Source organism: Pan troglodytes, chromosome 7 (assembly GCF_028858775.2).
Source record: "Pan troglodytes isolate AG18354 chromosome 7, NHGRI_mPanTro3-v2.0_pri, whole genome shotgun sequence".
Classification (NCBI taxonomy): domain Eukaryota; kingdom Metazoa; phylum Chordata; class Mammalia; order Primates; family Hominidae; genus Pan; species Pan troglodytes.
Genome location: NC_072405.2, coordinates 110,472,213 through 110,484,409, shown reverse-complemented (window position 1 = coordinate 110,484,409; position 12,197 = coordinate 110,472,213). Strand labels below are relative to the sequence as shown.

The 12,197-nt window shown below is 42.5% G+C and overlaps 2 protein-coding genes across 15 annotated transcripts in view; one reads left to right on the top strand and one right to left on the bottom strand.

Moving 5' to 3' along the window:
• SPAG1 (sperm associated antigen 1) overlaps positions 1-12,197 on the bottom strand; it is an 83,599-nt gene that overhangs the window by 1,502 nt on the left and 69,900 nt on the right. For 3 of the 5 annotated variants that reach the window (XM_009455725.4, XM_001151756.7, XM_519885.7), the window contains exons 15-17: positions 9,124-9,256; positions 6,863-6,989; positions 998-1,162 (exon numbers count right to left, since the gene is read on the bottom strand). In XM_009455725.4, the coding sequence (XP_009454000.2) occupies positions 998-1,162; positions 6,863-6,989; positions 9,124-9,256 (425 nt within the window). The remainder of the gene's footprint in view (positions 1-997; positions 1,163-6,862; positions 6,990-9,123; positions 9,257-12,197) is intronic. The other 2 variants (XR_010159295.1, XM_016959725.4) reach the window with 2 other exon arrangements.
• Positions 1-12,197, top strand: part of RNF19A (ring finger protein 19A, RBR E3 ubiquitin protein ligase) — a 93,418-nt gene that overhangs the window by 69,773 nt on the left and 11,448 nt on the right. For 4 of the 10 annotated variants that reach the window (XM_063816486.1, XM_063816485.1, XM_054657422.2 and 1 more), the window contains 2 exons: positions 2,965-3,069; positions 6,041-6,193. In XM_063816486.1, the coding sequence (XP_063672556.1) occupies positions 2,965-2,993 (29 nt within the window). In that variant the 3' untranslated portion in view covers positions 2,994-3,069; positions 6,041-6,193. Of the gene's footprint in view, positions 1-2,964; positions 4,453-6,040; positions 6,194-10,418; positions 10,575-12,197 lie in introns of those variants that run through there. The other 6 variants (XM_016959731.4, XM_063816487.1, XM_063816483.1 and 3 more) reach the window with 4 other exon arrangements.

Here is a 12,197-nt window from a genome sequence, read left to right as displayed (position 1 = left end):
AGAAAAGAAAAATGCATTGTGACACTGAACCACAATCACCACATACATCCTAAGTACGTCTGTCAGAATGAGAATTGAAAACTACAAGTAGACTGTACTGTAGTCCAGTTCCAAGTGAAAAATTTGTAATAATTTTTTTTAGGAAGAGAAGTTTTAGGGTATAAGATCCAATTCATAAAAGTTTTAAAAAATTATTTGACACTGAAACTATGACAACAAAATTTAATTTTTAGACTTTCCCATAAATACAATTGTTGTATAAATGCCTATGTCAATTTTATCTCCTTTTCACAATAAATTTTAACAGAGAAATGAACTTACATTGCTCAATTCTCCTAAAACAGTTTTTTCTTCCCTCCTTAAAGAGGAAAAAAAACCTTCCTAGCTTCTCTTACATATTAGCCTCTTACTCTTAGTGGAAATGTGAGACTATAAATGGGGTATTAGCATTCATGAATGTACAGGGATTCACAGCCTAACATTCTTCCCTAACATTAGGCAGAGAAAAACATTTTAGTTATCTGAATCACAAAAGCAGTTTGATCCTGAGGTAGTTCGAGATCTCTGATGAGGCAGTCATATTTCAGAGTGCTAAAAAGGTCTGAATCAATCTGGATAATCTCTATGAGGTGAGGCTTTCAGGGCCCCTGTAACAAAATCAGTCCCGTCAGGATTCTCCAGGTCTACCCTGGAGCAAAGTCAGTGGCCACTGGTTCCCAGTGTACTCTGGAGTGGGAGCAGTACAGATGGAGGCCAAAGAAAGGAAGAACTGCAGTAATGCAGAGACTCCCAGTACCATCCATGGACCCATGATGGGAAATACAATGGCTAATTATCATTGCAAAGGAGGCATTTTGTTGCTGGTTAAAATTTTGTCACTGATCATCAGAATAAAAACACAAAATTTAAAATGTTTTAGAACTCACAGGAATATGACCTTAGAATCCAGTCTAAGGTCCCCAAAAGAGTAGTTTCAAAGATAATCAAATACAAATACCTCTTGAATCTCAATTTTCCTTCTCTCCTTTTCTTTGTTGAATGGTGCTGTCTTATCCTTAAGATTAAGGAGTCTAGTTACCTCTTCCAGTTCCATCTTTGCCTCAATAATACTTGGGTCTAGTAGGATAACTTTATTGAGATCAATTAAGCTTTTCTGATAATTCTGTAAGTAGGAAGACAGAGAAAATAACTTTCATAAATAGAAGGAGCCTAGAGTAACCTGAGTGGGAGTGGGGTGGATGTAGTGAGCTGTGCAGTATGTGTGCAGGGTCCACATTAATACCACTCTTACAAAGTGAGCCTGTGGGGTGAATATGCAGCTGAAATAGTATAACCCATGATACAGTGAACATCGACTATAGAAGAAAAAGCACAGGATCTGGAGTTAGAAAACGCAAGTTAAATTCTGTATCACCACAACCTTCCCAGTCCCTAACACATGATAAGCACTTGTTGCTTGCTGAATGAATAAATGAAAGAATGAACTCATCCTTGTATTAGCACCTACTAGCAATGAAACTTAAGATCCTACTTAACCTTTCTGGGCTTCAGTCTTCTCACCTTTAACATAAGGGGAACAAAAGCTCTATTCAAATTTTCACAAGGCTGTACCAAGAAATAAATGAACAAATAATAAGTGGCTTAAACCTATAAAGGACTATGCAAATGGTAGTTATTATAATACTTTTGTTCCATAAAATCCTTCCAGGTTGTTTACTCTTCGAAATTGGCTAGAGTCAACATTTAATCTTCCATGAGTCACACAATACACTGAAGAAGTTGAGGGAAAGAAAGGGCATCTAACAAGACATGACCACTGAATCTAGCAGCAAAGACAGATGCCCCAAAGTCAGTCTGCTGTGACAAGCTATGTTCTAAACTACAGACTAGACCCATGTTTTGAATAAACCAAACTGTGAAGAGGCAAAGAATTGCAAGGATGTGTAACCTCTTCAAGTATTCATGACACATCAGTAACAGCATGCACAAGAGGCTGAGCACAGATAAGCTGAGCTAGTGATTATGTGACATTCCCGGGGGCCTAGCTGTAATCCCACATGCCTTTCCCCTCCCCTACAGCAACACACCAGAGCAAGAGGGACATATTTAAAGGGATAACCTTAAATCTGCTCTAGTTTATAAAAGTAAATTATTTACAAAGTATAACAAATCTCCAGATACCACTGTCCTAGACCAGCACGGAACCTTACCAGGGGGAAAAATGACACTGTATTTATATCCTAAGTGTTCTAGGCAGGGAGCCATACCTGAAAGGCAAGGGAGTGGAGCAGGAGGGCAAGTTGAGGAAGTAATAAAAGCTAATTCTTACCATTCTAAGCATTTTACAAGTATTACTTTACCCTCACAACAGCCCTATAAATATTAACTTCTATTGTTCCCATTTTAAAAATGAAGAATGGGATGGTCACAACAGCAATGACCAGAAGGTGGATGATTACATGGCATGGAGCTCAAGGGAAAGGACTGGAAATAAAGACCTGTGAGCCACAGCCTTGGAAATGGAAGCTCAGCACCCTAGGAGTCAATAGGATCATTTTCATGAATCCGGAAAGTCTCTGCCTAAAGAGCAGCCTGACTGGTTGGAAGAGACATAAGAAAACAAGAAATGCATGTTGACAAGTGTTAGCACTGCAGACAAGCATGAAGAGGGCAGAATGGCAGCAAGGGCATAGAATTGGGCAAGGAGGCAGCTAAGAGGGGGCCAGGCTCATTCATTTCACAGATGGTCTCTGAGCACGTCCATGTGCCAGGAGCTAAGAGGACCACGGAAAAGACAAGGAAAGACAGACTTAGGTCTTACATTTATGGAAGCTTACGTCCTATGAAGGGAAGCAATTAAAAACATGTAAACAAATGAATAGATAATTACAGACTGTCATTGATGTCACGGAGAAAACTAAAGGTTGAGATGGATACTAACAAGAGAGCCTCCTTTTTCTACAGTTACAGGTGTCAGAGAAGTCAAGACCTGAAGAGAACCCAGCCGTGCAGTGTAGAGGGAAGAGCAGAGCTCATAGAAAGTGTGTCCCAGCACTTTGGGAGGCCAAGGTGGGTGGATCACCTGAGGCCAAGAGTTCGAGACCAGCCTGACCAACACAGCTAAACCCCGTCTCTACTAAACATACAAAAATTAGCCAGGTGTGGTGGTGCACATCTGTAGTCCCAGCTACTCGGGAGGCTGAAGCAGGAGAATTGCTTGAACTCTGGAGGTGGAGGTTGCAGTGAGCCAAGATCACGCCACTGCACCCCAGCCTGAGTGACAGAGCAAGACTCTGTCTCAAAAATAAACAAATAACAAACAATAACAACAACAAACCAGAAAATGTAGCTTTGACAAGAAAGAAGGCATTAAAAGTTGCTAACCTCATTAGGCCTTTAAAAAGGGATGTATTATAATCACGTGTTTGTGATATTTACCATTAATAGTTTTGCTGAAACCATAAAAGCAATAGTTATTTTATGATATTATTTTTGATATTTGTATTGATACATAACAATTGTATGTATCATCCTCTACAGCATCCTCTTTTGGGTGGATCTTGCAGCACCCTCTATTGGGTGTAAATTCCCTAAGTAGGCACCATGTCTTTATTCACCTCTATACTCCTAACACCTAGCACATAATTGGCACTCAATAAGAGAAATAAATTGCAAATAAAAGCAAAATGTTCAGTGATCTTTTCTTACAAAGAACAGCTGTACATGAAAGAAAGCTCACATTTTTCAAAGCTGGCACCATTAAAAATAACAAAGTCAGAAAACAGAAGATCTGAGGAAAACATAGAGTTGAGCTGGGAGCTAAAGGCAGGACACCTGCCACCGTGAGCCCCTGTGCCACTTCCTCATTGCAGTCACCCTGGGCAAACAGGCCTGGGCGTGAGTTCTGACACATTCTATAAGCAGTTGTAGCCTTTGAAGATCCTGAAATTAGGCCAAGCATGGTGGCACACATCTGTAATCCTAGCATTTTGAGAGGCCAAAGTGGGAGGATTGCTTGAGGCCAGGGGTTTAACACCAATCCTGGCCAACACAGTGAGACCCTGTCTCTCTTAAACATTTTTTTAAATTCTGAAATTAAATTCACCTGGCACATACCTCAAATTACTGGACAACGAATCAAGCTATAAGCTACCAGCCTCATAATCTAGTGGGATAGGATTACTCAAATTTGGGATTATTTTTGTGCATCATAATATAATTTCTGGAATTCATTCCAAGGAAATAGAAAAGTCCAATGAAGTATTAATGATGATACCCACACAAACTAAAGTCCAGTCTTTCATTAGGGTGCAGCTTCTGACCTTTAGTCAGCTCACCAGGTTCAGAAAGTCAGGCAGCCAGTAAGAGGTAAACGTGCTCCAAGAGTTTGGCCATCTGTAAACTCATGAGCCATACAGATCCTCATTTACCAAATCTACTAAGCTCAAAGAGGTGAGTAAATTTCAAAGGAGTCTCTTTTAATTTGTGGTGCCATACACCATCTAGGAATTTTTTTTACAACTGAGTGTGTTGCTAACCAAAAAAAAAAGAGGGCCAGCGGGGAGGCATGTGTTAGGGTCACATGGACACTGTGTGGCTCCCTCAGCATGGGGCGGGGGTCACAGGGCAGCACGGGGGTCCTGGCGGGACATGCAGGCTGACTGCACTGCAGCCAGAGTGGATCCACAATCTGGAAAAGGTGGCCATTCAGTGCACCTGGGTGGTCCTCATTTGCTATATTATGCAACATGACTGCTCTTCTCCCTGCAGAACCTAGATAGTTCCCTTTCAGTCATGGGCACGGAATTAAAACAACTATCTCAGACTCAATCAGTCAAAACAATCCTCTCCCCACTCCCAAACTGCCCGCTCCTGAATGCTCCCCATTATCACACCACTACCCTCAGCCACCCAGCCAGAACCTGGGAGGCATCCCCTCCATCACTTCCCCTAGACATTTGACTGCTATGTCAACTTTACCATCAACCCTTGAATTGGCCCCTTCCCTTCTGTTATGGGCTGAACTACGTCCCCACAGAAAGTCCTGTGTTGAAGTTCTAACCTCCAGTACCTCAAAATGTAACCATATTTGGAGACAGGGCCTTTAAAGAGGTAATCAAGTTAAAATCAGTAGGCCCTACTTAGTCCAAGATGACTGTGTCTTTATAAAAAGAGAAGATTTGGGCACACACACACAGAGGGAAGGCCACATGGAGACCCAGGGAGAGGACAGCAACTGTAAGCCAGAGACATAGGCCTCTGAAGAGACCACCCCTATTAACACCGCAAGCTGAGACTTCCCGCCTCCAGAATAGATTTCTGTTGTTCAGGCCACCCAGTCTATGGCGCTTTGTTATAGCAGCCACAGCAGCTAACATACTTCTCCCTTTCCTTGGACATTACTTTCCTTCAGGTACCTGCTTCTCACCTTGGTGATCTCTCACTTACCTTCCTCCTCATCCTGGGCCCCTCTTATCAACCTTCCATGAGGTCCCCAAATCTGATCCATTACACCACCATTTACCCTGCTCTGGAGGCTCCATCACCTTCAGAATTAAGTCCAGCCTCCTCAGCATGGCCTACCAAGCCCCTCAGGATCTGACCATCTCCCTCTATCCCCACTCCTAGTCACATCTGGCCTCCAGCTGTACAGTTTGTAAACAAGTCCATCCATTAAAAATGTACACAAGAATGTCACAGCAGCCTTATTCCTAACAGCCCCAAACTGGAAACAACCTAAGTGTCATCAACTGGTGAATATATACACAAATTGTGATATATTCATACAACACGGTGATAAAAAGGAATAGTTCCTGATACCCACACAATATAAACAAATCTCAGGTTATGCTGAAAGAAGCCAAACAGTAGAGTCTATTCTATATGATTTATGGTAATGTCCAAAACAATCAAAACTAATCTATAGTGATAGAAATCAGATGAATGGCTGCCTGAGGGTAGGGGTGGAGGGAGGAAGATTTATTGTACAGGGGCACAGAGAACTTTCTAGAAAGATGAAAATGTTATTTTTTATTTTTAGCACACACCACCTTCAGAAGAAAATGTTCTTTATCTCGATTGGGATATTGGCTACAAGAGGATATGCACATACCAAAAGTCAATGACCTGCACAATTACAATGTATGAACTTCATTGTATTACACCTTAATAAAATTGAGCTTAAAAAAAATTATTTCAGGAAGTACTATTTTCCAATATGTTCTGGTTTTTCCTTGTGATGTTATTTTCTATAAATATGAACATTCATTCCTCAGGATTTCCATGCAGAAGAATCTGTGTGAAGAAAAGTGGAATGATACAATATCCACTTTCTTCTAAACTAATGGCATGGTTTTCTTAGAGAAGAATGGCATTTTACAGATTTACACTGACCATCAGCTGGCTTAAGGCCCAGATCACTATAAGCTTTCAAGTCTCCGATGTGTCTCTCCCAACTTCCGCTGGGTCACCCATCTTCTATTCTGATGCCTTCCCCACCCAACCTCCAACAGCAATCCTTGCCGGAGGAACCAGCAGCATTACTGCTAGTTTCGGTAATTCAGTACCAAACCTTCCTCTATCTTAAAATGAACCTACTATAACTAACAATATTCCTCAGAAAACCAGAGAATAAATCATTATTTTGGAGCCGGAAGGAATCTTAGAAGCAATCTAGTTTCACATTATGGTTAGGGGTGAAATCTGAGGCCTCTATCAAGGTTTTAGAACTGGTTAGTACAGTTCTAGGATTAAATCCAAGAATAACCTCAATCCCATCCCAAGATCTGGAGATTTATGCTTGTGAAAACCACTTGATTTGTTCAGAGCTGAAGTTTATGCATTAAAATGAAGATTTCCTCACCTTGAGTCCTTTATGAGCCAGAGCTCGTCTATAGAAGGCTTTCACGTTCCCATCAGCCAGCTGAAGTGCCTGATCACAGTCCTGCTTTGCCTCTTCAAACTGGCACAGCTTCAAGTAACAGAGAGCTCTGGCATAATGCAATGGAACTCAGTATTATGAAAGGTAAAGATTGGCTATCTACAAGTTTTAGACAGCTAAGAAAAATCAGAAAATAGCTCAATATGTCTGTTTCTATACCACTGCGGTTTCCATTGAAACTTAACATTTGATTCAATTATGGCACTGGGCATACAACCGCAAACAAAATACAGTCACAGCCCTCAAGGAGGATGCAATCAAGTGGAAGAGACAGACCATTAAAACAAGCAGACACAATAAAATCTGTGCAAAGTACTCTGGGAGCACACGGCTGAGAACTACATCAGATTCAGTGGGGCTGAGACAAGGCGCAGAGCAGGCAGGGAAGACTTCCTGGAAGAAGTGACATTTAAGTTGAAATCCAGAGTATGAAGTTAAGAATTATCCAATGCAAATGCACTGGGTTGAGAAAGTTCAGATGGAGGTAGCGGGGAGTGGAGGCCAAGGACACAGCGAGTGCACAGACCTACACCTACAGTGGAAGAGAATATGGTGTTCCTGAAGAATTAAGAAGAGTTCCATATGGCTGGAATGCAGGGATGAGGCTGGAAGAGCAGGCAGGCCAGATCACGAAGGGCACTGTAAGTCATGGAAGGAAGTTGAGCTTTATAAACTGAGCTTAATGGAAGTCCGATGAAGGGTTTTTAATAGGGGCTGACACATTTGCCATGTTTTAGACAGTCCCTCTGGCTACAGCTTGGAGAATGAGATGATGGAACAAAGCTGTGCAAGGACACCATAAGGGTGCTGCAGACATTTAGGAGGAGAGGACAGTGGCCCAGAGCAAGGGAATGACAGGGGGATGGTGGCAAGGAGACAGAAAGGGTCACACTGAAGATGGATTTGGGATTTAGAAGGTAGGAGCATCTGAGCTTGCTGACTGGAAGAGGGAGGTAGGGGATGATATCCAGCCCTGAGTGCAGAAGAGATGGGGAGCACTTCAGTCTGGAGCTCAGAAGACAGAGATTTGGAAGACATCATTGTAAGGTGGTAAGTGGACCTGGGGAGAGGATGGAATGGCCTCTAGAGTACGTAGAAAGGAAAAAGGATCTAGACCCTCAGAACTATGAGAATTCTAGGGAAAGAAAAGCCTACAGAAGGAGAGGGAGAGGACGAGAACCAGGCAATGAGCTGCCAGCCTCCTCCTCCGCAGCCAAGAGGAGGAGGAGTCTTCACAGAAAACTGAGTGACCAATAATGCTCAATCCTACAGAGGCTGAACAGAAGGGCAGAAAAACATCTGTTGGATTTAGTGACATCTTTTGTCCAATATTCTATCACCATATTCTATATAGGTATCTTTTACTACGTGGTAAAGACGGTACCTGAGCAACAATCTGCCCATTCCTGCTGCACACTATAAATGATGCTGGTGCCTTCCCGCAGCACTTCAGAAGGAAAAGGGCATTCTCCATAAGACAGTTTTTTTTTTTTTTTTTTTTTTTTTTTTGAGACAGAGTCTTGCTCTTTCACCCAGGCCAGACTGCAGTGGTGCTATCTCGGCTCACTGCAAGCTCTGCCTCCCGGGTTCACGCCATTCTCCTGCCTCAGCCTCCGGAGTAGCTGGGACTACAGGTGCCTGCCACTGCGCCTGGCTAATTTTTTTTTTGTATTTTTAGTAGAGACGGGGTTTCACCGTGTTAGCCAGGATGGTCTCAATCTCCTGACCTTGTGATCCACCCGCCTCGGCCTCCCAAAGTGCTGGGATTACGGGCATGAGCCACTGTGCCCAGCCAAGACACTATTTTGAAAGGCCATTGATTCCTGCTCCTCCCACGCTGGACAATGCCCAGGCCCAGCTAGCTGCAACGAGGCCGGCAAGCCAGGAAATGCCGAATCAGAGTTGCACAAGCCAAAGCAGCCATGGTCGCTTTTGGGAACCTGGTGGCACAAACTATGTCAGACCTCCCATCCCGCCCACACCTCAGGCTTCCAGTCTCTGTAGAACTCCCACGGCCTCACCTCTTTCAGACACACTTGGTTAGGACAGCTTGCTATAGAAATTCTTAGAACCATCACAAAAAACTTTGGCAATTACTTAATTGTGTTAATAAAATAACTTAAAATATTTTTAATAATCAAAACTATTAACATAAGAAATATATAAAGTTACAAAGAACTTGCCTGTTTGTATATATGGCACATTCCTTATTGTTAATCTTTAAGCATTCGCTGTATTTACTGAGGGCGTCTTTATAGTTTTTGTCATTTACACATTGATTTCCTTCTTCCTTAAGGGCTTTAAATGTTTTTTCATCTATGGGACAAAAAAACAAAGAAGAGGAAGTATCTGTACAAGCACCTCTATAAAATCTTAAGTACAACTATAAGTAAATCTTCTATTGCAAATTAACTTGACCACACAGCATGCGGGGTGAAAATCTAACTGGAACAAAACTTTGTAGACAAATTAAAATGACAAATAGGCTATAAGTAAAAATAATTATATAATTATGATACTATTATTTTCTAATTAGAAAATAAGATACAAGTGCCGGGTGCAGTGGCTCACGCCTGTAATCTCAGCACTTTGGGAGGCCGAGGCGGGCGGATCACCTGAGGTCAGGAGTTCAAGATCACCTTGACCAACATGGAAACTCCATCTTAACTAAAAATATAAAATTAGCTGGGCGTAGTGGCACATGCCTGTAATCCTAGCTACTCGGGAGGCTGAGGCAGGAGAAGTGCTTGAACCTGGGAGGCAGAGGTTGTGGTGAGCCAAGATCATGCCGTTGCACTCTAGCCTGGGCAACAAGAGCGAAACCCCATCTCAAAAAAATAAAATAAGATACAAGTAATAATTCTGTCATGTTATCCATCTTGACATGCCATCTTTTCTCTACTGGGATTCTAAAGACAGTAACAGAGGCCAGAACCACCTTAGAGATGGAGAGAATTAAGCAAACAATGCTAACAGGGCTCAGGTGACTATATGACAAGAGGCAGAGTCTCCAATAAGGCTGCACATGTGAACTAGCAACCCTCACAGTGTTTTCTGTCATCTCCATCTATGCTGCCTCACACAGCACTTTTACAGTGGTACAGGAGCACTTCAGACCTCTGGTTAAGCTTGGATACGACAGAACCAGTCAATGAAATGGGATACAAATATCCACAGTGTTTTGCTTGGCAATTATTTTGTGAATAGTGAACACTCCTCTTAAAGCCTGAAGTGGACATCTATCCGGCACCCCAAATTTCCTTGGGAAATCATATCTCTTTCATTCTGTGCTCCTTTGGTTTAAGTGAAGCAAACCTCACTCCAGCCCTAACCTTTGGGATAATCATTTTATTAATCAGCACATCATGGTCCTATGGCCATAGTAATCCAATTGTTCAGGGATGAGTCTATAAGAGCTGATAAAATATTTTGCAAGATTCTTGTAAAATAAATCTTTTTCTTTCCTGTGGGATTTAAGGCTCAAAGGAGGAGCTATTTTTCCATCTTGTGATAAAAAGGGATGATGTGAAAATGGGGCCATCAGAGCAAGGAAGAGGCCAAGATGGAGAGCTGGAGTCTCTGAGTCCTGAATCCAGCCATCCCTGCAGCCACTCCACCTGTGGATATGTCTATAGTAAGTGCCCATAAACAGCTTTTTGCTTACTTGAGGCATTACAAGTTGGGCTTTCTGTTATCTACAGTCAGAGTCTGAACTGCTCATTACCAGAATTACACACTATCCCTATTATCTTGCAGTGAACATGGCTGATACCCTGCTCAGAATCTGTTTCCAGGACCTCAATATTCATTCAGCTATCACCCCTCTCCTATTCAGACCACGTGTTCAGGGGAGGCTGACCTCACTGATCAAAACCCCAGGTCTAAGCCATTCAGTGCATGGGGTGTTTCCTCATAAAAGAGACTGGCTCAGGGATGGGCACATGGCCCAATTCAGATGAACAGAATAACAGATTAAAAAGCCTGGGCTTTGGGGAAATGTACTTCCTCATTCTTTTGTTTTGTTTTGTTTTGTTTTGTTTTTTGAGACGGAGTCTCGCTCTGTCGCCCGTGCTGGAGTGCGGTGGGTGGCGCAATCTCAGCTCACTGCAAGCTCCGCCTGCCGGGTTCACGCCATTCTCCTGCCTCAGCCTCCCGTGTAGCTGGGACTATAGGCACCCACCACCACGCCCGGCTAATTTTTGTATTTTTAGTAGAGATGGGGTTTCACTGTGTTAGCCAGGATGGTCTCCATCTCCTGACCTCGTGATCCTCGAGGATCCCAAAGTGCTGCCTCAGCCTCCCAAAGTGCTGGGATTACAGGCGTGAGCCACCACGCCCGGCCTACTTCCTCATTCTTAATGCCATCAAAATCAATGGTTTCTCTCTCTCTTTGGACACTGATATGTGCAGATGTAAAGCCTAAAACTGCTACAGTTCTATTGTTTCCTGCTACAGCCTAAGTCTTAATGAGTTGAGCCTGATTTACAGCCTGTCTGGGCCCTTTCAGTAACACAAGCCAAGACCATCCCTTACACTTTAAGTCAACAGATTTTCTGTTACTTACAACCAAGTTTTCAAACATACACAAAATATTAAAATTTAAAGTTTTAAACCTAGGTAATAAGTTTATCCTATGGAATAATTTGATATATAATAAAAATCCATAAATTAAAATTTAAAATATACCTTTAAATTTTGTAATCTTAAAATCTTCTGATAGATAAATTTATTATTTTATTATTATTATTCTTTTTTGAGATGGGGTCTGGCTCTGTTGCCCAGGCTAGAGTGCAGTGGTGCAATCTCGGCTCACCGCAACCTCTGCCTTCTGGACTCAAGCCATCCTCTCACCTCAGCCTCCCAAGCAGCTGGGACTACAGGGGCATGCTACCATGCTCAGCTAATTTTTGTATTTTTAGTAGAGACAGGGTTTTGCCATGTTGCCTAGTCTGGTCTCAAACTCCTGAGCTCTGGCGATCTGCCCACCTCAGCCTCCAAAAGTGCTGGGATTACAGGTGTGAGCCACCGCACCCAGCCAATTTTTTTTTTTTTTTTTTTTGGTAGAGATGGGGGTCTTGCTTTGTTTCACAGGCTGGTCTTGAACTCTTGGCCTCAAGTGATCCTCCTGCCATGGCCTCCCAAACTACTGGGATTACTGCCAAGAGCCACCATGCCCAGCCCCCTAAATTTATAATATAAACTCAGAATGTAAACAATAATCTTATTTGTCCCTCTGCACAAACTGTATAAAATGCTA